The 26,176-nt window shown below is 40.6% G+C and overlaps 1 protein-coding gene across 6 annotated transcripts in view; it reads right to left on the bottom strand.

The window, feature by feature from the left end:
* Positions 1-26,176, bottom strand: part of cd36 (CD36 molecule (CD36 blood group)) — a 36,455-nt gene that overhangs the window by 1,499 nt on the left and 8,780 nt on the right. For 3 of the 6 annotated variants that reach the window (XM_069909236.1, XM_069909235.1, XM_069909232.1), the window contains exons 3-12: positions 25,251-25,395; positions 22,672-22,845; positions 21,906-21,997; positions 20,037-20,086; positions 13,502-13,571; positions 10,871-11,058; positions 9,244-9,362; positions 8,209-8,282; positions 6,813-6,867; positions 6,098-6,255 (exon numbers count right to left, since the gene is read on the bottom strand). In XM_069909236.1, the coding sequence (XP_069765337.1) occupies positions 6,098-6,255; positions 6,813-6,867; positions 8,209-8,282; positions 9,244-9,362; positions 10,871-11,058; positions 13,502-13,571; positions 20,037-20,086; positions 21,906-21,997; positions 22,672-22,845; positions 25,251-25,395 (1,125 nt within the window). Of the gene's footprint in view, positions 1-3,144; positions 4,354-4,394; positions 4,564-6,097; positions 6,256-6,812; positions 6,868-8,208; positions 8,283-9,243; positions 9,363-10,870; positions 11,059-13,501; positions 13,572-20,036; positions 20,087-21,905; positions 21,998-22,671; positions 22,846-25,250; positions 25,396-26,176 lie in introns of those variants that run through there. The other 3 variants (XR_011348210.1, XM_069909234.1, XM_069909233.1) reach the window with 3 other exon arrangements.

Below are 26,176 nucleotides of genomic sequence, written 5' to 3'. Positions count from 1 at the left end.
TCAGATTACAGCTATTTTTATATTCTCCTGGTTTATCCTTATTCTCCTTCTGTGGGTCTGGTAGAATTACTCTCAGAGGGTTTGGGTTCAAGTCCAAGTTCAGGCAAGTACCATATACAGTAAAGTTCCTAGTCTCCACTGCTGATGGGGATTGGTAGATAAGTGAATTTTCCGGTTGCTTGAGCTTGTGTGCTGCGTGATTGGCGAACTTACGGTGAGGCGTGCCAATTTTAAGCTTTCGTATTTTTCCTATCTATTTTCCATGATTTTTTTTTTGCCAGTTGCTTGAGGCTGCCATTTGCTTGAATTCTGAATAATAGGGGTTTTACGTGCCATGAATTGCACTTTGCATTTTCCTCCACGCAGCAGCCGTACTCTCAAAACAGATTTCTTAAACATCAAAAAACAAATGAGCTCATCATTCATTGTTTGCAAATTGTCTGGGTTTTTTTTTTGTTACCCAACAGGACACAAGTAATCAAGAGGTTGTCCAGTGTTTTGGGAATTCCCAGAACTGTAAAAGATCTTGTTCCTGTGAGCTGCTTTTCTCCAAGGTCAGTGAGTATTAAATTCTATATGATGGTTTTCCTGAAGGAAGATGGAGAAAGTCTGTCATGACTTTCTTCCAAGGAGTAAAATGTGAAACTACAAAGCAGCTGTCAGAGAGATTCAGGTTTAAACCCCCATCCGGTGATTTATCAAACTGCTGCAGGGGAAAAAAGCATGTTCTTATCTGACGTCTGTTCCAAACTGAAACCACATAGATGTTTGTTGATTTTTTTTTCTCCCCCTGATGGCTGAGTGATGAAATACTCTTCCCCTGCCTGGGCACATGCAGGGCCAAAAGCACACCAGAAGCTTGACACCATCCAGAACAAAGCTGCACATTTGATGGACATTCTGTCAACCACCTTAAACATTTCTTCCCACCAGCAAAGGGGGCCACAGGCCGTGCAAAATCATTAGCCCCCCTTTTCACTGGCACCTAGTCCTAGGAATTGGCAGTCAATTAACTGGTTAAGGGTCCAGTGGAAAAGAGAATCAATCGGCACGCCAGCATCAAACCACGCCAGGGATTGACAGACCCGCCCCCCACTCACATCCCCGATCAGCTGATGCCGGCGTTCCAATTAGCCCAGTGAAAAAAGGACAAGCTGCATCCTGGGACAAAAATGTTGAAGGTAGACTCTCCTAACCACAGGGATGACCTATGGTCAATGTGAAAGCAGATAATGTCCCAGTTAAAAGTGGTCCAGTGGGAACAGCAAAAACGGCTTCTTTAACTGGGACACTGCATGGCCAATGAACTGGGATGGCAGTGAGAAAAGGGCTATTGAGTACCCCTTCCACCCCACGCACAGCATCTTTTAGCTGTTCCCATCAGGGAAGAGATCCAGTAGGATCAGAGCCAGCACCGCCAAGCTGAGGACAGCTTCTTTCCACGGGCAATGAGAATGCTGAGTGACCAAAGGAATTGCTCACATTAACCATCCGACACTCTCACATTCATGAAACTTTATTTAGTTATTTGTATATATTGTGACAAAATATATAGATATGTTTTTGGGAGATAAATTGGGAAAGGTTTGTTAGAGTAGGTCACATACAAACACATTAAAACAGATCTTATTTCAAATACTGGAGCCCTGCCCCATGCTAGACACATCAGGGCGAACAGTCTTTGCAAGAGCTTTGGAGAGTGCCCAAGAGACTAAACTAATGGATGTTATTTACAAAAAGGCAACAGATGTAAATCTTGTTGGAGCTGCAGATTGTCTACAGCTGTTCTAAGAGGGAGTCCATCAGGCTTTCTCTCAGAGAGAGAGAGAGAGAGAGAGAGAGAGAGAGAGAGAGAGAGAGAGAGACACGCACAGAGATCACTTCTACAGTGTTACAACCAGCAACAGCAGCTGGGACTGGAAAAGGACAAGCTGCCAAGCTTGTGGAAAACCCCATGTGGAAGACGCTTATAAGTGTCTTGATTCAGCCTGGTCAAAGCCCTTGTGGTTCATGCAAGAGGACAGGACTAGCTGTCTAATGTTTCACTTGGAATAAGAGAAACAAAAAAGGCACTCTGTGGTGACCTGAAAGAAAGAGGTTATCATCTGGAGAACCCTGAAGGGGGCAAGTTTTGTCAGCAAGACACTGAACTGGCTGATGGAAGCACATCAGTTGTGGGTATCCATCGTACAACAAATCGCTCTCTCTGAAAACTAACAAGAACTTTCCTGAGTGGTAACCATTTACCTTTCAAGCACCAAAGCCTGGTGAACTTTATAAATGTTAAATTCTGTGCTCAGTATAAGAATTGCCTGCATCCAGTGAACTTGGAGGAATGAGAAGTGAGATTGGACTGTGAAACAATGAACTTTTCTGAACTTACACACACATTACGCTCGCTTAGAATTAGCATGGGGTTAAGTTAGGTTAAGTAAGTCAATAGTGATAAGTTAAAGTTTGATTCTATTTTCATGTTTAAAGGTAATTAAAAGCAAATTTTGTTTAAGTCACCATTTGTTTTGGAGAATATCTATTGCTGCTGGGTTTTGGGGTCCTCTGGGCTTGTAACAATATGAATACTTGTTTTGAATTGTTTGTCTGTTTCTGTGTTGTCTGTCTGCATTTTTTTGCACTGAGGACCAGAGAACAGTTGTACTTGTGAAATCAGATGACAATAAACTTGACTTGGCTTGACTTCTCAGTATTTACAAAATGCGCTGCGTATACTTGCCCAGCTATTTTTACCAACAACCTCTTGCAGGTCTCCCTCCAAGTCACACACTGTCCTGATTGAGAAAGATTATTTCTGTTCCTACTTCTTCATCACTGGCTCTGAAATCTTGGAACTCCCACCACAGTTATTTGGTGGCAGTATATTCACCAGTGGACTGCGGTGGTTCAAAAAAGGTGTCTGCTACCACCCCCTCAAACTCAGTTTGAGATGGTCAATAAACATTGGTCTGGCCAGCAAATTACATATCCCAATAATTTCAACAGTTAAGTGTCATCAATTAGCAGCTATCAAGCAAAGCAAAATCATACCCTGCAATCAGACCTGGGACCTGCAATGCTAACTTGGTCCCAGGTCTGATAGATTATTCTGAAAGGGCAGGGTTAATTAATTTAAAGGCTCTGCCATCCATGCTGTAAGCTCCTGATCTCATGGAATCTCGAGGAGGACTCATCCAGTCATTCATGGTAGTCACAGTTCAATTAATCACTTAAGGAGTTACACTCAGGGGTAACTGAACAAATCACTCAGGGGTCTTTCCCACAGCCAATGAGACTTTGCTTTCATCTTCTTTAATTTTACCTCTGAATTGGATTGATTAGGAAAATGATACCATTTAGGAAGATTGCTCGACTAAATCTTAGTGCATTTTTCTCTTATTTCAGTAATGCAAGCAGTGTGGGGAATAATTAACGCAACGAACTATGAGAACATAATATTTTGGTCCATGATACGTTGGTTCATGGAAATTGTTAGCCTTACTGAACATAATATTGCTCATCAGGCTTGGATGTCAGATTTTCTGTCTGCAGGCAACTATTTATTTTGCTTTAACTATGATTGAAAAGTCTTGGGAGAACAAAACCATATGATGCACAACTTTGGAATTGTTTATTATAAAATTTGGCTTCTTTTCCAGAATGTTATCTTCTATACTCAGAAATACTAAAATCTAACGCATTGCATGAGAACAATTCTCGAGGACGTTACTGTAACAGAGATGCTTGAGTTATAAGGAGAGGCTGGGTATGCCTGGAAATCTTTGAAGAGTGACCTTGTAGAGGTCAGTAAAATAATGAAAGACTTAGATAAGGTGAAGATTCACTGACTTTTCTCCAGAGCAGGAGAGTCTCAAACTGAAGAACATGTTGCGCATGTGGAATGAGTGTAAGAAGGAGTGGTAGATGCAGGTATAATTATGACACTTTAAAATCATTTAGACAGAAATGTAAGATGGCAACTGAGACTATGACTATGGCAAGTGAGGCCATCATCCTACTCTTGATCTGTATGTTCTCACAAAAACTCTCTCCCAATAACATCATCTCTTCTACCTGCCTAACTTAATTCATTGATATTTAATGCTCCTATGAGATGGGCAACTGGTCAGCATGTACAGGTTGAGCTGAAGACCCTCTTTCCCTGCTGTACAGGTCTATGACCACAATTATATTATTCTAACATTAGACAAATACCATTTAAAAATTATCATTGATTAAAAACTACATATTTTCAGCATGTAGACTACTCTGTAGATAATCAAAACAAAGGCATAATGGTTCATTAAGTTCAATGATTCAAGCAGGGTGCAAAATATACATTCTGAATCTCTTCATGGTTACCTGTTCAAACAAAACAAGGAAACAGAAATTATTTTTGTAACTGTCTACATACTGCTCAATGCCTAAAGATTTTAATCGATTTAACCCACAGATGTATTTTCGTGATTTTTCTTTGTCACCGTACCTTTCTTTTTAATTCCAACTGGTATTGCCCATGCTGCTCAGGAAGATTTTTTTTCCTTTTTTCTCATATTCTACCTTTCATGACACCTTTCAAAAATGTACAGGGGTTGTAGGTTAGTTGGGTGGCAAGGGCCTGTTACTGAGCTGTATGTCTTAATTAAAATTTTAAAACATTTAAAATTAAACTAAAATCTGAAAATTGGGGGGAGGGGAGCATTCCAGGTATGGGAACCCCACCTTCTTTTCTACCCAGGAATGCATTTGAGCTGAGTCCTTGTCATCTCTTCCTAGAGATCTTCTCACTGTCTTAAAATAGGTTTACCTTCAATTAGTTTTTCCCAGTCCACTTATGTTAAGTCATATTTCAGAGTTGAGAACTAATCTTGAATTATATTAAGTCCAACTGAATTATTATTCTACACCATCAAATCCAAAGTTGAACTATCGGTGAGTCAAGAGATATGGGACGAGAGCAGGAAGGTGGTGATATTGCTCAGCAGCACCGCTCGAAAGGCCATCATCCTACTCTTGATCTGTATGTTCTCACGAAAACTCTCTCCCAATAACATCATCCCTTCTACCTGCCTAACTTAATTCATTGATATTTAATGTAGAGGCACTCCCACATTGTGCTTCCTCCTTTCTGGAAAAAATGCAGTGAAGAAAACTATTTTAAAAGATTCTTCATCCTCTCTCATTTGCATTTGTTTCTGTCCCCATTAATATTGAGAAGTTAAAGCCTCCGACTATTACTGCCTCTTTGAGGAGCCTTTGATTCTTTTGGGCCACCCTCATTTTAAGATGATATCACCAGCACATCATCCCTGCCCAGTGATTTCTTCAAGCAATTTTATATCCTGTCTACTTTGACTTTGCCTGCAAATCCATTAACCACCTAACATATATGCCCTCTGAGTTATGGTTCAATAGCCATGAGATATATTTATCTATGCCCTCAGATCATCAGTCTTATTTCGCAGATTATTTGCATTGAACTGATGGTGATCACATGGTAACAAACTGTTTTATGCTTTTTTTGTCCCATGACCTTCATGATCACTGACAAAAGGCAAAGGAGGAAAAACCCAACACCCAACCCCAACCAACCAATTTTCCCCTGCAACCACTGCAACCGTGTCTGCCTGTCCCGCATCGGACTTGTCAGCCACAAACGAGCCTGCAGCTGACGTGGACTTTTTACCCCCTCCATAAATCTTCGTCCGCGAAGCCAAGCCAAAGAAAGAAGACCTTCATGACCAACTTTGTCTCTTTTCTAATCAGACCAAAACTATCTTTTTTTTCCCTATTCAATGTGACATGACATTGAACAAATATTCACAGATTGACTTTTAACCTTCAATTATGAAATCAAGAAAACAATTCTGGCGTAAAATACATTACCTTCTTGAAATGAATGATGCACCGTCCTTCACCAAATGGGATTTAGGTCTAGTGAGTAATTTTTTTTTGGAGAAAATCTGAACATCCTTCAGTTTGGATACATCAATCTGTTACTTACAGATTCTCTCTCTCTCTCTCTCTCTTTCTCCCAGCATCCCAAACCATGTTTGCAAAGACCACGAACACAGTGATAATGGTTATATGAATATTTTATACTCACTTATTTCGTCTTGAAGTCAAACAAAGAGCAATTGCAAATGAAATACACATCAGACTTCCAAGACATAACAAGGATAACTGAGCAATTCCAAGAACTCTCACTGGTATTATTAAAGATCTCTTGAACCTCTTTGCGGTTTCATCATCAACTGTGACTGTCTAGGATTGAAAAAAGTCAGAACTCTTTTGTATTGCATGCTTTAACAAGTAAGGCATCAGAAATGACAAACATTCAAGATAATTCTACAATTCACTAATTCTACACAGAACAAAAACAGAAGGAGCAAATTCAGACCCTGTACAGTCCAGTTTTAAGCATTGACCAACCCACTCACTAACTTATCTTTAATCATAAATTATAATTATATTATGACTGTTTTGTAGTTTATAATCTATAAATATGCACTGACAAAATCTGGTTGTTTTTATTTAAACGAGTAGTTCTCAACCTTTTTCCACTCACATACAACTTTAAGTATTCCCTAAGCCATAGGTGCTCTGTGATTAGTAAGGAATTGCTTAAGGTATGTGGATGGAAAGAAAAAGTTTGAAAACCACTGTTTTAATTGTACCTAAATGAATTGTTATGTGCCACCGTGCCACCTGTTAATGAATGGATACCGCCATTTTGAGAGAAATAAAGTAATATCAATATTCTTTTTATTTCTTTACCATATTTGTCATTGTAAAATTATAATGCAGAAACACCTTCCTACCTCATTAAGCCAAATCAAAGGAAAATATGTCGGCTCCTTAATATTGTGTAATATTCTACAAAAGAAAACACTGTGTCAAGACTTTCAACCTTCCCATGTCAGTAAAATACACATGATCCTACCTTACTACAACACAGAAGGAGGACATTCATCCCATTAGACCTGAGCTGACTCACAAGGGAGAAATCCATCCATATCATTCACTCTCCCTTCATTTCCCCACAGCACCATCATTTTCCATTTTTAATCATTTTTACAAATGATTTATAAGGGATAATTTACAGCAGGTAATAAACTTACCATACATCTTTCAGACCACAGAGCACTCAGCAGACATCCATAGAATCACAGGAAGAAGGTGTAGACTCCACACAGACAGCAGCTGTGGTCAGGATTGAACCCAAGTCTTTGGAAATGTGAGATAGCAAAGCTAAATGCTGCACCGCCAAACTACCAGTGCCTTGAAATGACACTTAATTGTAAATTATTCCTGTGAAGAATCTGCTTCTCTCCTTCCTATCTATACTCTGTGAACCTTAATTCATGCAGTATCCTGCTTCCTGTACCTTGTCATCCATTACTCACATTCCACTGATTGCCTTGGAGTTGAATCTCAATTGAAATTCCAATCTTCACAAAATCACAAGATATAGGAGCAGAAGTCGACCCATTGGCCCATCGAATCTGCTCCACCATTCGAATCATGAGCTCATCCATCCTCCCACTCCGCCCCACTCCCCAGATTTCTCCTCCTAACCCTTAATCAAATACCTGTCAATCTCTGCCTTAAATATACCCAATGACCTCGCTTCCACATCCACTTTTGGCAACAAGTCCCACAGACTCACGACCCTCTGCCTGAAGAATTGTTTTGGCATCTCAGTTTTAAATTGAAGCCCTTTTATCCTGAAGTTGTGGCTTCTGTCCTAGACTCCCCTACCATGGGAAACATTCTTGCCATTTAAATCCCTTCATAGTCCTGGATCCTCTTTTTCTCTTTAACCTCCCTTTGCGCCCAGCAAAACTCAGCATTTTACTTACTCTGACCTTTGTGTTTACAACTTCCCTCCACCCCATTTATTGCGGGTTGTACCTTTAACCACCTGGGTCCCACACAATGCATTTCCCTCCACCTCCCACTTCCTACTATAAAGCTAAGCTTTTGCACACCACTTCCAATACTTCCTCTAATGGCTCTATTGTCTGAATCGTTTCCAAGGAGTACCTCTGGAAGTTACATCATCACAGGATGTAGTCGCTACTTATAGGTTGTTTGAATTTTCCTGTGTTCTTTTTGGCAAGAAAAAGCCATGACAAAATATTATTTTCAGTAACATGATGATTTAAACAGCTGCTTATTTGTGTATATTGGGTAATAAATACAAATCAAACGTACTCAATATTCTTTGAAGGTTTAAACATTAGGTTGATTTGTATACGCTTAGCAATTCTCAGGGAAAATCCAGTAACCTGCAAAGAAAATAAATTTATAAAGGCATCATGTAAAGAGCAATGACAATAACAAAATTGCCAATTTTGAACTGTTCAATACGGGTAATTCTGCCTAGAATGTAAATTTATTGGACAAACAGGGTTTCTCGCCATTGTATTGTTTTAAATTTCACATCCAGGTTCAACATCATACACGCTTTCCCAAAATTAAAAAAGCTCATCATCTTTAGTTACACCTGGACCATGTCTTCTCTTTCCATTTCAAAGGGACAACCTTGTGGTCAGCATCCATTACAAGCCTACTGACTTCTGCCAGTACTTTCCCCTTCATCCATCCAACTTCCCTATTCCCTCCATTTTTCTTACATACCACCTTCCTTCCCAGTGTTTCCTTTCTCCACAACCATCCATCATTCTTACACGCATCTATTTCCAATTCCCACACCTCTCATCTCACCTCCTCTCTCTAATCCAAAAACACACTCACAATGTTCTCACTGTCTTCCCAAACATTCTTCTTATTCAGAGGAAATTAATCACAAATTAACAGGTATTGCTCTCTGAACTCGAAGGTATGTCCAGTATTGTTGATTAAATGTTAGCCCAGACATTTTCTCTGGTGTTAATACTTTAAAATGAAAATGCATATAAAACCTTGCTGCAGGTAACTGAGCATTATTAAAATATGCTTGAAATCACTGGTTTTAGATAAAACAAATAAACTTCAAAAAAAGCTAACGAGTCTCTGACTAGATCATACATTTCTTAATGTGTCTTTGCCAAACATTTGCTCAGTTGACGTTTGATATTTCACTGATTTCTGGAAGATGTAGCACAGAACCTTTTCTGAGTTGTGAGATTCCAATCACTGTTTTTAACTATTTTTTCTTTAAACTCCAGATCAATTTCCTCCTCCTAGCAATAGGTTGAAATTAAATCCATAAAAAGTTTTTTTTTAAAATAAACAATGATCACTTACAGGTTCCACGTCAAGCAAGGTTTCATGTTCTTCCTTGTTGGGTGTCATCCCCTCAATTGAGTTCACAATTTCATCACTGGCATACAGAAAGTGAGGGAGCGAAATAAAAATGGGTTTTTCTGAAATTTAAAGCATACCCATTAGAGTAGAGTTGTGAATAAAACCACAGCCAGATAAACATCCAGGGAATAATTCGCAGGTTAGAATTCAAGTCACGTGATTAAATATCCTGTTAATTAAATAATATTGAAGCAGGAATCTCAATGAAATTTTGACGTTGAATAGATAACAGACTCATTTATCAAAAGTTTTAACAGAAGACCAAAGCAAGACAAAAATGAGAAAATCTGTTCAGTCCACACAAACTATTTCTTCCCCAGACCAAATGCACTTAATTCTTTGGTAACTTTTACTGTGTGCTTCTCTGCCATGTTCCTGACTACAGCTGCCGTTTCAATTCCCACTCCAATATGGAGAATAAATCATTAAAAATGTATAGGGTGGCATGGTTAGCATAGCGGAAAGCACAATGCTGTTACAGCGCCAGCAACCCGGGTTCGAATCCGGCACTGTCTGGGAGGAGTTTGTACACTTTCACTGTATCTGCATGGATCTCCTCTGAGTGCTCCTGTTCTGTAACCGTGCTGTTTGTCTAAATTGAATAACTTTGCTGCCTTCACCTGAATTATCCCTTCCCTTTGCTTTCTTCATCACTGACCACAGTGTTTTCTATTACAAGGCTGCCACAATGAATGATTGCATTCTACTCCATTCTCTTGATTACACCACTACTTCACATATGTTCTGGTACACCTATCCTAACCTCCTTTCCCAAGACAGCCTGGATCTAGTTCATCATCAACCCTGGTGACACAGGTTACAATAATATTGACCAAGAGACACTAATGAGCAGCATCTTCTGAGTGAGGAGCTCATCCTCTCTGTTATGGAACTCTTTATCGAATGACAAACTTCCATTTGCAAAATCACATGAAGGTAAAATAAAGGAGCTAAGTTGGTGCATAACATTTGATTAAATGACAATATTTTCCCAGGATTTATGTCAGCTACTGACAGAATCCCAAATGCTATTTTCTTCCATTTAATGGTCTCAATTGGTGAGACCACAGCAGGAGAACGGTGTGTAGTATTAATCTCCTGATTTAAGGAAGGATGTCAATGCATTTGAAGCCATTCAGAGATTTATCAGACTAACGGGTGAAGTGGGTGGGTTGTTCTATAATGAACAATTGGACAGGCTAGGCTTGTTTCAGTTGGGGTATGGAAGACTGATCAGGTCTTGATTGAAACGTATAAGATTCTGAAGGATTGCTGAGATGATTCTTTTCCCAGGGAGAGTCAAGTCACTGTTAAAATTAAGGGCCCATCCCTTCAAGACAGGTGATTTCTTTTTTTCTCATGCAGTTGTGTCTTTGCAAATTTCTTTAAGGATCAATGGAAGCAGAGTCTGTGAATATGTTTAAGACAGAATAGATAGATGTCTGATTAGCCAAGGGCTGCGGGATTACTGAAAACATATGTGCAGCTGAGGTTACAATCAGATAAGCCAAGATTGGAGCAAACAAGGGTCATACTCCTGCTTCTAATTCACAAGGCCAGGACTTACTTTCTTTGCAGGCGCTAATCCCAAGGATTCCTCCATAAGTACAGTTTTGTGAAATTGTCTTGTCTTTGCAATAACAGCGATTGTCTGGATTCTCAACATAGGAAGCGAGGGCTTTCGGGGGAATAACAAAACGATGAACAGGAATGCCCTTCAGAGATTTTTTCTGTTCGTATTCTGCGAAGATGGATCTGTGGAATCAATTAAAATGAGTGTAAACAATGGCTAAGATTTAATCTCGGCAGTTACAAATCATTCCCTTCCTTAATGCAACTTAGAATGTTTTAATGGCCATTTAGCACACCTCTGAGCTTGCAGCGCGCACCACTGGTAGTCTGACCTGATCAAATGGAATAGATAACAACTTAAAATTTCCATTCCTGTTAAATATAATTTGCGCCTGTGAGGGTAAATTCTAACCTTGAGCACTGTGTGAGTTTGACATGGATTCAGGAGGATAAGATCAGCAGGTCAAAAAGCTGACTCCAGCCCACTGTGCACATCAGGCCATTGCACAGAGCTCCACCCTAATACTGTCAGCAAATAACAGAATAGAATGGCTGAATTAATGAAGCATACAGGGGCCTTTTGGCCCATCTAACTCTGCCAATTCTCTGTAAAGCAAGCCAGCCAATCCCTTTTCTAGGTAACTCTACGATGTCGATCCCTCTCCAATTGAAAGCCTTATTAGAGTTTTCCCAACCCCCAAGTGAATACCAGGTTGTGGCAGGTCACAAGGTAGCAGGGGGAGGAGCTCACCCACAGAGCCATTGATGAAGCCACAGCCATTCTCCCACCTCCTTCAAGAACCACCATTGGACTTTCCCTCCAAGTGGTGAGATGGGATTGCGCGGTGTCGGATGACATCTCTCTGGTTGCTCCACAATTGACTCCACCCTGGAAGTACTATGGTGTTCAGGTGTATAAAATGACACAGAAAGACACACCAAATATGTTCCCAAGTTCTGTAGCACTATCAGACCTATCCATTTCCGATATTCCTTCATTTGATATTGGGGCCATGATTTCCAACTAAGAAGCTGAACAAAAGGAGAGTTTTTGAAGGAGCATCGCCTGCAAATTTCTCTCTGAATAAAAGCTCTTGCGCAGTTCTCCTCCGTAGGATCCCTCTGCCTGGTTGTTATGCAACAACCTCGAATAGGTTTTAAGTCACCTGTGGAAGGGGCCGGCAAACCCAAGAAGGATCATGCCCAAGATGGTATAGTAGTGGACCATGGGGTTTGTGGGCTCCAGGGGATCAGCGGTTCGGTGCAGGGCACCAGAGTAAGAGAATACCTCACCCCCCAATGCCACCGAGAAGGAGAAGCCTGGGAGAAGACCCTACAGGGAGGCTGACCACGACAGACTACAGGAGACAGGCTTATGAGAACTAAGTAGCAGGACTGGGATTCGTGAGGGAGCTGATGGCAGGCAGGGATCCCAAAGGACCACGAGCTTTGGAAGCCCCTAATTGTGTCAGAGGCTGAGAACTCAGATTCACTGCTGCCAACTCCAGAGGTTACAGGAGAACTGCATGTGAATCCACAGACACTCAGTGTCTCTGAAGGGATTCTCTTTTGCTTCTCTTTCTCTTATTGATGGGAACACTGGGCTAGTAGTGAGACTGCAACAAACCAAGCAAAAAGTTTGTCTATTACATGTATGAATGAATCTTGAATCTTAATTAATGGCTTTAACAGCCAGCTAGTAAAGGACTGCATTATTTCCACATACACAGGGCAAGTATGAATGGGCTTTGTCAAGTCAAGTTGATTTGCCATCTGATTGCACAAGTACAACCTGATAAAACAGCATTCTCTGATCCTCAGTGCAAAACACACAGACACACAACCAGACATAACACACGTACAGACAAACAATACACATGCAGGACAAGTATTCATATATACAAATAAAGAAATAAATATTGTTTTATGAATAGGAGAATCTCGGATGGTTAGTGTGAGCAGTTCCTTTGATCTTTCAGCATTCTCACTTCCTGTGGGAAGAAGTTATTCCTCAGACTGGGTGTGCAGGCTCTGATACTCCTGCATCTCTTTCCCCGAAAGATGCTGTGTGTAGGGTGGATGGGGTCCTCAGTTTGGAGGTCCATAGCTGAAGATGTCAATGAGCCTCTCATTTTGACACGGCGCTGGAAGACCACCTATCCTGGGAGGGTCATGTGGCAGTTAGCCCGCAAGTTGGTTTATTCCCCCTGCAATGCTCCAACATGGTACCAACATGGACACTGCTTTGGACTTGAGAAGGTAACTGTTGACCATGCCAGGATAAATTTTCTGAAATATGTTAAATGTCTCAGAAATTATTGTTTTTTTGCACTTATCTCCAATAAGTAATTTTCAATGTCATAACACTGAAAAAGATGGTGTTATGCAATTTAATTACAGGTAACCATTGCTAAATACATTCTTGTTATTTTCTTTAAAGAAATCCTCTAAATAAGCTTTTTTGTTACATAATCCTTCAGTCTTATTCTATTTGTTTTTGATTAGAAACACAGATTCAATTTGTGCAATGTTAGGGTTTTTTTTGGATTACTAGTAAAGTTGTTTTCAACTATTAAAACTTCTATAGAAGATAGATAAATTGTGCACAATTTAAGTTGTAATGTACCTGCAAATGTCCGAAGAAAAAAAATATATTTTCATCACATTATGAAGAAATGGGGGAAATGAACTTCCATCTGTCAATAGATACAAAACAATATTACATGTGAAAGTCAACGCCTAGTGATTTTCAACAATGTGTAGATATCACCAGTTAATAAACTGTGATTTATATGTTGTCACTAAATTTTACCCAGTCCTAATCTCTACTTTGTATCCATCCAATCAAATACAAGCATAACTTTATATTCTCCGAATATTCTGTAAAATTAGCTGCAATAGGTTAGCAGTTCATTTGCAATTATTTCCATTTTGCTTCTGATATAGTTTCCTCTACATCATGAACTTGTAGCTGCCGATCACTTCTAGTCGCTAACCTCCTCCCCATCCAACACTCCACCCCCACCCCCACCACCTCACATTAACCTCACTGATCCAAGAGGCACAATATAAGATTGAGGAATATCAACTCATCCTCTGATCAGGAAGATGACAGACTTCCGGATACAATGGAAATTTCAGCTATTTCATCCTTCCCTGTGTTATGAGCCCAGAGGACCCCAAAACCCAACATCAATAGAAATTCACCCAGACAAATGGTTACTTGCACAAAAGTTACTTTTAATTATCTTTAAACATGAAAACAGGATCAAACTTTAACTTATCACTATTAACTTAACTTAACTTAACCCCCTTCTAATTCTAAGCACACGTGTATGTAATATGTGTATAAGTTCAGAAATGTTCTTTAATTCACAGTCCAATCTCACTTCTCACTCCTCCAAGTTCACTGATATCAGGCAATTCTCATACTGTGCACAGAATTTAACATTTATAAAGTTCACCAGGCTTTGGTGCTTGAAAGGTAAATGGTCACTGCTCAGGAAGTTTCTTGCTGGTTTTCAGAGAGATTTGTTGCACGTTGGACACACAAACTGATTCTTTCTGATCAGCCACATCAGTGTCTGCTGAAGAAATTTCCCCATCAGGGTTTTTCAGATGATAACCTCTTTATTTCCGGTCACTACAGAGATCCTTTTCTGTTTCCCTTATCTCAGCCAGCCATCTCCTCTTGTATTGACCACAAGGGCTTTGAACAGGCTGAACTAAGAACTCACAACCCATCTTCAAAATGGGGTTTCAAAAAAGCTTCCAAAAGCCACTGCAGAAAACCAGCAGTTGCTCGTGCTCACTCTGTCACACTTAGAGAAAAACCTGTTTGACTCTCTCTGCTTGCAAAACCACATGACTTTCCTAAAAATAGCAAACTGCCTTTAGACGGATTGTGGCACTGGACCCAATCCTCTGAGTCTTTTCATCTGTTGCTTTCCAAAACAATAATCCATTATTCCACAGCATGACCAATTAGTACCTACTTCTGAAGTCGTTCAGCAAAGCAGTTTCCATTATCTTTACAAAGGCATTGGAAGCCTAGACTGTCTGGCTTGAGAAGAGGTCTGACATTTTAAATGAGATCTGTGTTGTCAAGTGTTTGTTTGTTTGTGACTTACACTTAAAAAAACCCACAATTTATCTCCTTTAAAACCTATCTATACATATTATAAAATATAACATAATCTCACACTAATCTTTGAGGCATTTCATTATATAGTAAAACATCTAGTATCCAGCACTTGCCGGGATGGTAGATGCCGGATATGCAAATTTTACGGTTGCTTGAATCTCACAATTACAATGTCTAACTAATACACCTGTTTTAAGAATAAACAGTTTAAAATACAAAATGTTATACTGAACAAACTTCACTCTCATGAATATAGAAAGAATTTTACTTTATTTTCAGTCACATTCTTTAAAAACATTTAAATGTAGCTGCATCTCCATGGAGCTGCCCGAAAGACAAACTATAGGTAATAAACAACCCCTCCCCCAAGAAAAAAAGCCTAATATACTTAACAATACAGGTGGTCCTCAACTTATGATGGGGTTGTGTCCTGCACTCCCATCTTAAATCAAAAAATTACAACTCATAAAAGAACAGTGCACTTACCTTTTTTATAAATGTTGAATACAGCGACTGTGAGCATGGTTGAGTCAGCATCGTGAGAGAATATGCTGTGCACTACTCTTGCGCTATGCTGCCATTGCCCGGTATAGTGTGAGAGTAGTGTGCCATGGGGACATATTGGAACTCAAAATTGAAAGTACGGATTCGAGCCATCGTAAATCATCTACTATCTGTATACTAATAAAGACTCCTGCTAAGCAGGGACCGAGACTCTTACTAAGCAGGCAGCCAACATCAAGCGACGTCAACTAGCTCTTTGTCCTGGTGACACCATTTTATCCAACTTTATTCCAGCAGCTGCTATGAGCAAAACTCTTCATCCTGGGAAACATCGTTTTACTCAAACACAATTTTACCAAAGGTTTATGTTACTTCAGAGAGCATTCACTTTTACAATTTTAACATTTTACTTATTCCTGAGTGCCACCTCTGAGTCGTTGTATTCTGTATTTAAACTGTCAGCATACATTTGGAGTAGCAAGTCACAGACGCTGTGCTCAAGTTTTTAAGCCAGTTTGACTTTTGAGACAGGATGTTATCTTTGTGTCAAGTACATTAAGCTGGTGGACATTTGCAGATTAAATGAAATTATTTAAATTCCACTTAAAGATATTTATATTCACTTTTTAAACTACAACTTCCAATTAATTATTTTAGCCTTTCAATTTTCATTTTTGTACATTTAACCAAGGAGTAATAAATCTAACATATTAAATCCACTGGCAATATGGAAAAAAAGCACTAACTAGATTGCACTTGAGGTTTGTAAATATCGTGGCCAGAGGGAGTGTGCTTTCTGTTCAATCTTTAAGTCAAGGGATGTTTGGTGCACTAAATGGCAAGAACTGCAGGGCACAAAGCTAGAGTGTTCTGTCATTAATGGATCAGTCGTAGAGAATGACCAATTTTTTAAAATGTGTTGTTAGAAATTTGCTCTGGTCTAAGTATTAGGTGAGAGAAGAATGATGGAAGTTTTTAAATAATACAAATTGATGGAAAATAAAAAATTGTCAAAATGCAAAGATAGAAGATACTATCAGAGATCTTGCAATTTTGTGCTGGAAGATTGATTTGGACCAATCCTGATTATTATTACCTGCAATATATATTCTGAGATAAATATTAGTTATTACAAAATGGTTTTTGTCATGCAGCCAATCCCATCTTGACTATTTGCAGATTACTTTTTTAATTAAGCATGATTGATACATGTCCTGAACATATCCCCTCATATGAAAGAAATATTTTTAAACTCAATTAGCTTAACTCCTGGACATACTGAATTTATGGTTTATGACAAGTTGTGTAAGAGGAGGATGTACCATATTTATGTTGCAACATCCTCTATGGTTGAGTAATGTTTATGCACAGATCCATCTTAAGATTTTCACATCTGTTGTAGTATGTTTCCTTTGCTCCCTATGCAAATAAAGTCCTTGACCAGGCTGAATTAAGAACGCACAACCTGTCTTCAAAATGGGGTTTTTCCACAAGCTTGCCAGCTTGTCCTGTTCCAGTCCCAGCTGCTGCTGAACTGGAGAACTCAATTTTCTCTCACCCAGAGAAAACCACATGACCTTCTTAGAACAGCCAACTGCACTCACACAGACTGTGGCTTCAGACCTAATCTTCTGAGTTCATTCAACTGTTGCTTTCCAAAACAATAATCTATTACTCCACAATATGTCCAATTAACACCTACTTGTGAAGTCTCTATCGGCATTCTTCAAAGTTTGTGCAAAGGCGCTCGGAGCCAGGACTGTCTGGCTTGAGCAGAGTTCTGGCATTTTAAATGAGATCTGTTTTGAAGTGTTTGTATGTGACCTAAACTAATAAAAAACCTGCCACAATTTATTTCCTTTAAAACTTATCTATATACAATATAAAATATAAAACATAATCTGACACACCCTGTATGTGTCAGAGCAGGCTTATACTGCTGTAGATTACCCTTCCATGAGAAAACCCCATATATTTTTTTCAGTTCGGCTCCGAATCATGGGTCCTCTACCAGCACCACCTACGGCTCCTAGAATGCTTCCACCAGCGTTGTCTCAGCTCCATCCTCAACATCCATTGGAGCGCTTTCATCCCTAACGTCGAAGTACTCGAGATGGCAGAGGTCGACAGCATCGAGTCCACGCTGCTGAAGATCCAGCTGCGCTGGATGGGTCACGTCTCCAGAATGGAGGACCATCGCCTTCCCAAGATCGTGTTATATGGCGAGCTCTCCACTGGCCACCGTGACAGAGGTGCACCAAAGAAAAGGTACAAGGACTGCCTAAAGAAATCTCTTGGTGCCTGCCACATTGACCACCGCCAGTGGGCTGATAATGCCTCAAACCGTGCATTTGGCGCCTCACAGTTTGGCGGGCAGCAACCTCCTTTGAAGAAGACCGCAGAGCTCACCTCACTGACAAAAGGCAAAGGAGGAAAAACCCAACACCCAACCCCAACCAACCAATTTTCCCCTGCAACCGCTGCAACCGTGTCTGTCTGTCCCGCATCGGACTTGTCAGCCACAAACGAGCCTGCAGCTGACGTGGACTTTTTACCCCCTCCATAAATCTTCGTCCGCGAAGCCAAGCCAAAGAAAAAAAGAGAACCTGATTTTCAGGGTATTTGCTGCAATTCAGGCCTGCATTTTACAGCTTTTAATGTGGGTCTCTCTATTTGAGAGCTGAATCCCTTCACCTCCCCATCACAGCTCCCAGGATAGTTACAAATGAAGACAGCATAAGAAATAGGAGCAGGAGTAGGCCATCCAGCCCATCAAGCCTGCTCCGCATTCAATGAGAGCATGACTGATCTGATGTTCAGCTCATCTACACCTACCTGCCTTTACCCCATATCCCTTAATTCCCCTACTATGTAAAAATCTATCCAACCTTGTCTTAAATATACTGTCACCTCCACTATTTCCATGGGCAGCAAATTTCACAGATTCACCACCCTCTGGAAAAAAATAATTCCTCTCATCTCCATCCTAAATCTACTACCCTGGATGTGAGGCTATTTCCCCTAGTTCTAGTCTCCCCCAACAATGGGAAACCTACCTCTATCTTATTTATGCCTTTTGTAATTTTATTCATTTCTTTAAGATCCCCTCTCATTCTTCTAAATTCAAGTGAGTACAACCTAGACAACGTGATCTCTCCTCATAGGCTAACCCTATCATCTCTGGAATCAACCTGGTGAACTTCCTCTGGACCACCACCAAAGCCAGGAGACCAGAACTGTATGCAGTACTCCAGATGCAGCCTCACCAGTATCTTGTACAGTTTCAGCATAACCTCCCTGTACCTAAATTCAATCCCTCCAGCAATGAAGGCCAACATTCAATTTGGCTTCTTGATAGCGTGCTGCACCTGCAAACCAACCTTTTGTGATTCATACATAAGCACTCCCAAGTCATGCCATTTAAATAATAACCCGATCTTCCATTTTTCCTCCCAAAGTGGATAACCTCACATTTACCAACATATACTCCATCTGCCAGATCCTTGCCCACTCACTTAACCTATCTATATCTCTCTGTATCCTCCGCATAATTTGCTTTTCCACTTAATTTAGTCTTGTCATCAAACTTAGATACACTACACTCTGTCCCCCATAACCCTTCATCAAATCTCAGCAGAAATACATTCTTCTGCAGCATCCAGATGTTTTTTGAACCCCATGATATTCACCTTCACTCTGCAATTCGACATATTGCATGTGTAGATTACTTTGAGGGGAAAGAAAGCCTTCTGATGGGAGATCTAAATTTTCCTTCAAAGTAACCAAATGTTTCAACTGGGGCACAAGTACCAAAAAGGGACCAACGAAGCAATCATTTATGTTTTTGGAAATAGAAGATCAATAGCAAACCCTAATATTGTGTTACCACTTCTGACTTTCAAGGGCTTTTCATTCTTAAACCTTGGTGTCCAAAGTTGCTGACCATCTCCAAACTGCATACCACCACCCTTTCCACCTCTGAGAACCTGGTTTTTTTTTCCCAAGTATTACTATTGTTCAGACTTTCTTTTGATTTTCAGCATCTGGATAAGCGGTTCTGATCCAAAACGATGGCTGTGCAGCTCTGCGAAAGGCCGAGCTGCTGAAATAAATGCTGTTTACACCAAGCAAGTAAACCAGTAACTGCCATTTATTTCAACCATCTTTTTAGGGGAGGCGACAGGCTCACGGGAATGATGTCATAATGCTGCTGTGAGGCCTGGTCGTTCCCCTGGCAATGCACTCCTCCAGTCTGGAACTTCTGTGCGATGGGGGGGGGATAGCCCCTGTGCTCTGCCGCGCTGGCTGTTCACTCTGGCGATTCGGCCCGTCGTCTGAGGGGTTGACCTGGCCTGGCCTGCTACAACTGTCTATTTTTTTCCCCAGAATGCAGCCTGGCCCACTGAGGTCCTCAGGTATCTGCAGTGTTCTGCGTTTCGCTTTTCAGCATCTTTTGATTCGTGACTGTTGTGGCATCGATACCGAGGTTACTTACATTGAGTATCAATCTTACCTGTGCCGTTGATCATGTCACAATATTGATCATTCCAGAAAGGGAGTTTCCTAGAAAGAGAATAATGACAATTAATTAAACCTCAGAACCTAAACTAATTAAGTTAAGTGGCATATTTTACATTGCCATTGCAGATGACAGAAATGCCATTGACATATGGCAAGTTTTGCTGCCTTTTTCTTTAATCTATTGAATTTTTGGGGGATCTGGGATTTGCTGCCAAGACCAGTATTTATTGTCCATTCTTAATTGCCTTTGAGAAGGTAAAGGTGAACCATCTGCTTGAATCACTGCTGTCTTACTTGAGAAGATGCAATGGGTAGAGAATTCCAGGGGTTGGGCCCAGCAATGATGAAGGGATGGTGACATATTCCCAGGTAAGCACATAAGGGTGACCTGAATTAGTGGAGTCCAAGTACACATGCTTCCCTGCACCACTAGAAGTTGGAGGTGTGGGGCAGATGTTGTTGAAGTAATCTCGGTAAGTAAACCACAGGGCACTTTGTGAAGGTTATACACTGCAGTCATGGGGCACTGGTGGTGGAGTGAATGGACATTTATGAATGTTTTGGGGTTCTAACCAAGCAGGATATTTGTCCTGGGTAGTATGGAACAACTTGAATGTTGTTAAAAGTCACACTCATACAGGCAAGATATTCCATTTGGTCCATGTTTATGCCTTATTGATACCTGTAGTAAAGATGGGTCTGAGGTGTCACAGGTGGGCGCCTGCCATACTGTCTATCCTGTTCTTGAAGTCACAGTATTAATGTGGCAAAACTAATTAAGTTTCTAGTCAATGAGAACTCCAGAAAGATGATAGGGAGTGTCTGTGTTTGTTATGTCTTTGAGCTCCTACAGTAAGAGTTTTGAATTTGCAGATGGTCTTGCCCGGCATCTTTCCAGTCCAAATGAGGCTTGTAGCTTTTGCAGTCCATGTTTGAATATTATTTAACTATTTTAATGCATGCACAGACCTCTTTATTTGCAGAATAATTTTGAATGGAATTGAACAGGGTGCAAGCACCTGCAAATGTTCTCATCTTCTGTTGAAAGGGAAGTCATTGTTGAAGCAGCTGGAGGGTTCAGCCTCAGACACTGACCTGAGAAACTCTTCGTTAAGGCTCTTATGCAATTGCACTGGCCTATAAAGCTCAGGTTGGGAAAAATAGTCAATGAAATTGCTATACCAATGTAAAGATCAGAACATATTTACTCATACACTGTGGCCCTTATATGGAAATGCTCAATAAATGGAAAAGCTTTATTTTGTTGCATCATAAAACAATCAAAAATATGAATCAAATTATTCTTAAAAGAAGGATCCATTGACACATATGAACTTTGATTAAAAAACAATAATTTTTTTGATAAATAAATGGTTTTAAATATTTAAAATCACAAAAAAAAGCAGAAGCTATGGAGAACCCTTGGTTAGGTTTAGTATTGCATGATTAGAAACACGTTGTGTTTAGAGCAATGTTTAGAGCCATGGCTTTACCACGCCAGAGATTGGAATCAGGGTTCGAATCCCGCGCCATCCGTAAGGAATTTGTACGTTCTCCCCATATCTGCGTGGGTTTTCCCCTGGGGGCCCGGTTTAAATTGGGAGACACAGACTCATCGGCTGAAATTGCCTGTTACCATGTTTTATGTCTAAATTTAAATTTAAAAAGAATTTTAAAAATTCAAATTAATAAAAATGTTAAAATCTTTAAAAATAAAATTTAAAATATTTACATCCATCTTACTCTATTAATTTTTAGAGATTTAATTTTAATGATGCGGCATGGTAGAAGGTCTTTACCACCTAATTCATCTTCTTCAGAGAAGGCGTATAAAAAAAAGGTTGACTGTAATCACACTTACTTCTCACTTCTCCAGCGGTCAATGATGCCAACTTTACTGATCTCATCTTTGCCAGTGAACACGTTATAATATCCATCTTCTGTTCCATTATACTAGAGACACAGACAAGGTAAATCATGAGACCGTCAGAGATAGATTATCTTAAGATGCAGCAAATACACAGAAGGTGTCAGACAAAGCAGTTTTAAAGCACACAACTGGTTCTGAAGGTTTCCTTCACTTTTAAAGATACAGCAGAGACCCTTCTGGCCTATTGGCCCACACTGTCCAAATACGCCCATATGACTAAATAACCTTCTAACGCCATACAGATTTGGAATGTGGGAGAAAACCAGAGCACCCAGGGGAAATCCACATAGACATGGGGAAAATGTACAAACTCCTTACAGACAGATTCAAATCCGTTGTGCTAACCATTACACGAACCGTGCTTGTTCCACAATTTTCTGCCGGATGTGATGGCAGACATGGAAATAGTTTCACTTGGCCAAATGAATAAAGCAAAATATTAAAGGTTAAAATAGGTCACCTGAGTTATTCATCTTAATAACTCCAGTTGGCAGGAATGTGTCGGGTACCTTACATCCTTTATTGCTCAGAAAGAAAGAGAGGTACAATAGATTGCTGGAAGATGGGATAAGTACAGAGAGGTACTTCGTGACCAGTGTGGATACAGTGGGCCAAAGGTATGATTTTATGAATTGCCACTGAGCAAGGTAGAAATTCCCCAGCTATCATTGTTCCCTGTTCATCGCCAAATACTTACTGGGTAAAATATTCCTGTAATCGGGTCTTTTGACTGCATTTGCTTCAATATAGGATCTTCATATCCCCAAAGTAACTCCCCCACTGTTCTATTTTGAAACAGGGAGGCATTTACATTTTTCAAGATCCTGTCAACCATATTGTGGAAGATAGGGGGAACAAGGGATGGTGCACCCTGTGAATGGTAAAGAATGTATTAGCATTCAGCAGCTCCAGGACATCGAATTTGTATTCTTTTTATGGTTCTTCCTGCATTCATCAACTACAATTAGAACATAGAACATAACAACACAGTACAGGCCCTTCTTCCCATGATATTGTGCTGCATATAAAACTACCCAACAATGTAAACCAGTGGTTTCAAACTGCCCCCCCCCCCACTAACTCACATTCCACCTTAAGCAATCCCTATGCTCTGTGATTAGTCAGGGATTGCTTAAGGTGGAATGTGAGTTTAGGGAGGCCGTTTGAAAGCCATTGATCTCAACCTTCCAAGCCTCACACCCATAAGTCTCTATTTTTCTTTCATTCCTGTAGGTGCCGGTTGTACCAGCCTCTACCACCACCCTGGAAATGCATTCCAGGCACCCACTACTCTCTGTGGAAAAACAACTTACCCCTGATGTCTCCCCTAAAAAGTTCCGCCCTTCACTGTATACAGATGCCCTCTAGTGGTTGTTACTCTCACCCGAGGAAACAGGGGATGGCTACCCACCCTATCTATGGCTCTAATAAGTTCTCACTCGTCCTTCTTTGCTCCAAAGAGAAAAGCCCAGCCCTGTTAACCTTGGCTCATAAAACTTTACAGATGGTAAAAAGGTGTCGGTTAGACATTATGTTAGCAAAGTGCAAGTTGCTGGAGGAACTCAGTGGGTCAGTGTGGGGATATGTAATTACACCACTAGGTCACTAGGGGTCATCCTGGTGACCTTGTATATAAAGCAGTCCAGAGCTACAGTCCAGCCTTCCAGGTTCATCATCCTTGTATATAAAGCAGTCCGGAGCTACAGTCTAGCCTTCCAGGTTCGTCTTGCAGAGACAAGACCTCTTAGTGTACATATTAGTTTATTAAAGCTGTCTTATACTCGCACTGCTGGTGTGGTTATTGTCAGTACAGTCAGGCAGCATCCGAAGAGGACAGAAAGTCAACATTTCAGGTGAGACCCTGCACCAGGACTGAGAGGGCAAAGGGGAGATAGCTAGAGTAAAGAGGTGAGAGGGAGAGGTGAGGAAGGAGGTGGCAAGTGATTGGTGGACCCAAGTGTGGAGAGGGATGTAAGCAGATTGGGTGGGTGGGGGGAGGGCAGGTCAGAATGGAAGGGTGGCGATAGGGACAGAGGCTGGGTGATGATGACAGAGACTATAAGGGGCTTCAGGTTTTAGAATATATAAGGAAGGAAGGTGTTGAGTGGAACCAAAAAAGAGAGGGATGGTGGTTGGGTGGTGGGAAGAGTAAGGGGAAGAGATATGATATTGATATTGTTACTGAAAGTTTTTGCTTGAGAAAAATGTCATTGGGCCATGTCCTTTGGAGTTATGAAACCATGTACGTGACAAGTCAATTAGGTACGATTAAAACAGTGGTTTTCAAACCTTTTTCTTTCCACCCACTTCCCACCTTAAGCAATCCCTTACTAATCACAGAGCACCTATAGCAGAGGGAATAGTTAAACTGGTATGTGAGTGGAAAGAAAAAGGTTGAGAACCACTGAGTTAAGTAAACTCCAAGGAACCTGGTGCTCTCCATTCTCTCTACTACAGAGTTGTTGATGGGTAGTGGAGGGGTGATTGCTCCTGGTTCTCCTGCAGCCCACGATCATCTCCTTCATCTTGTCCACGTTGAGACTCAAGGTGGTTGTTCTCGCACCATTTCGCAAGATTTTCCACCTCTTCTTTGCAGTGCGACTCGTTGTTGTTGCTAATGAAGCCAACTACTGTTGTGTCCTCTGCAAACTTGATGACACTGTTGGAGCTGGATCTGATGAAGCAGTCGTGGTTCAGTAGCGTGAACAGGAGCGGGCTGGGCACACAACCCTGAGATGAGATTATCATCAGATCATTTCATTAAATGGCAGAGTAGGTTTGACGGGCGGGGTGGCCTACTCCCCCTTCTCTTATTTCTTATGTTATATTTTCAAGCCCCAACCCTTCTATCCTGTTTATTTAATCAAGAGTTTATCCACCTCCACTTGGACATTTGGACTCTGCTTTCAGCAGCTATCCAGAAAGGGAGTTCCTAATACTCATGGCCCTCTAATAGAAAAAATCTGCTTCAATTCTGACTTGAGTGGGTGATGCCTTATTTTTAAACTGTGAGCCTGAATTGTAGATTTTCCCCCAAAAAAAGAAATATCTTCTCCGCATCCATCATGTCAAGACCCCGAGGATCTTGCAATGTTTCCATCAAGTCCCTACTCACTCCAGCAGATGAAAGCCTATCCATCCTTTCCTCATAGGTAAACCCATCCATGTGGTAACCTTCGCTTAGCTCAGTATTCAGGATGTCAGTACTGGTGTACACTGGTTGCGTCTGGTTTTCAAATAGATATGACATTTTTAATGAACACATCTGTTGCTTACTGCAGCAGCGAGGTTGAGGGCTGTCAGTCGGTCTGTTTCTGGTCCTGCTGACATACTGCGCTCAAAGATAGCTGAAAAGGGCTGGAGGAACGAAACTGTGTAATTATCATTTACAGTAATATTGCTCTTCGGGAGATATCGCACTCTGGAAATAAAATCGAGAAAAATTATATGCATTACATCACCATACGTCTGAGAAATTTATACAGCAGTTTTACAGTGAATGGATGAGGATGCTTTGTGGCAGAGGACCAGAAACAGAAGGGGGTGAAGGAGCTATACAAAAGGCTTTTATTGTGTGGAAGGAATTCGGAGTGAGAATGATTAGAGAGTGCTGCACTGGCCTCCCTAGTGGGGTGCGAGGGATGCGGACTGCACCAGGTGACACCATCAGAAGGGGGTGACACCAAAATGACTGTCTATAACATTTTTGTGCAGTGTTTCAGAAGAAATTTATTATTTTTTATAAAAATATCCCTGTAGTTAGTTATAACAACAAAAACATTTTTCGGAAGCTTACATGAATCAGTATACCTACAAGGCTAAAACTCTCTGCTGTGCATATGATGTTGTAATTTAAAAGGGTAATTTTAATTTTGCCAGTTGTTTATCTCTGTACTATGGCCATTTCATTCAGTGATAAACGGGAATTACGATTTACGAATAACATTAGCACCAAAAAAAATTACTAAGGATTCTGTAGGGTCTGGTATGGGAGGAGATCCACTGGGGGTGTGGGGGATGAACCATGAGATTCCGCACTGGGTGACACCAACCCTAGTGATGCCACTGGAGTGCAGAGCATGAAAGACCAAAGTGGAGAAGAGTAAGGAAACATTGTTCAGGAAACACTAAGTCTCAGGGCAGAGACAGTAAACATATTCATGATTCTATAATTTAATTTAATTGCAGATATATTTATAAGT

This window comes from Narcine bancroftii, chromosome 13 (genome assembly GCF_036971445.1).
Source record: "Narcine bancroftii isolate sNarBan1 chromosome 13, sNarBan1.hap1, whole genome shotgun sequence".
NCBI lineage: Eukaryota > Metazoa > Chordata > Chondrichthyes > Torpediniformes > Narcinidae > Narcine > Narcine bancroftii.
The sequence above is the reverse complement of the archived record's forward strand: the minus strand, read 5'-3'. Positions and strand labels throughout refer to the sequence as shown.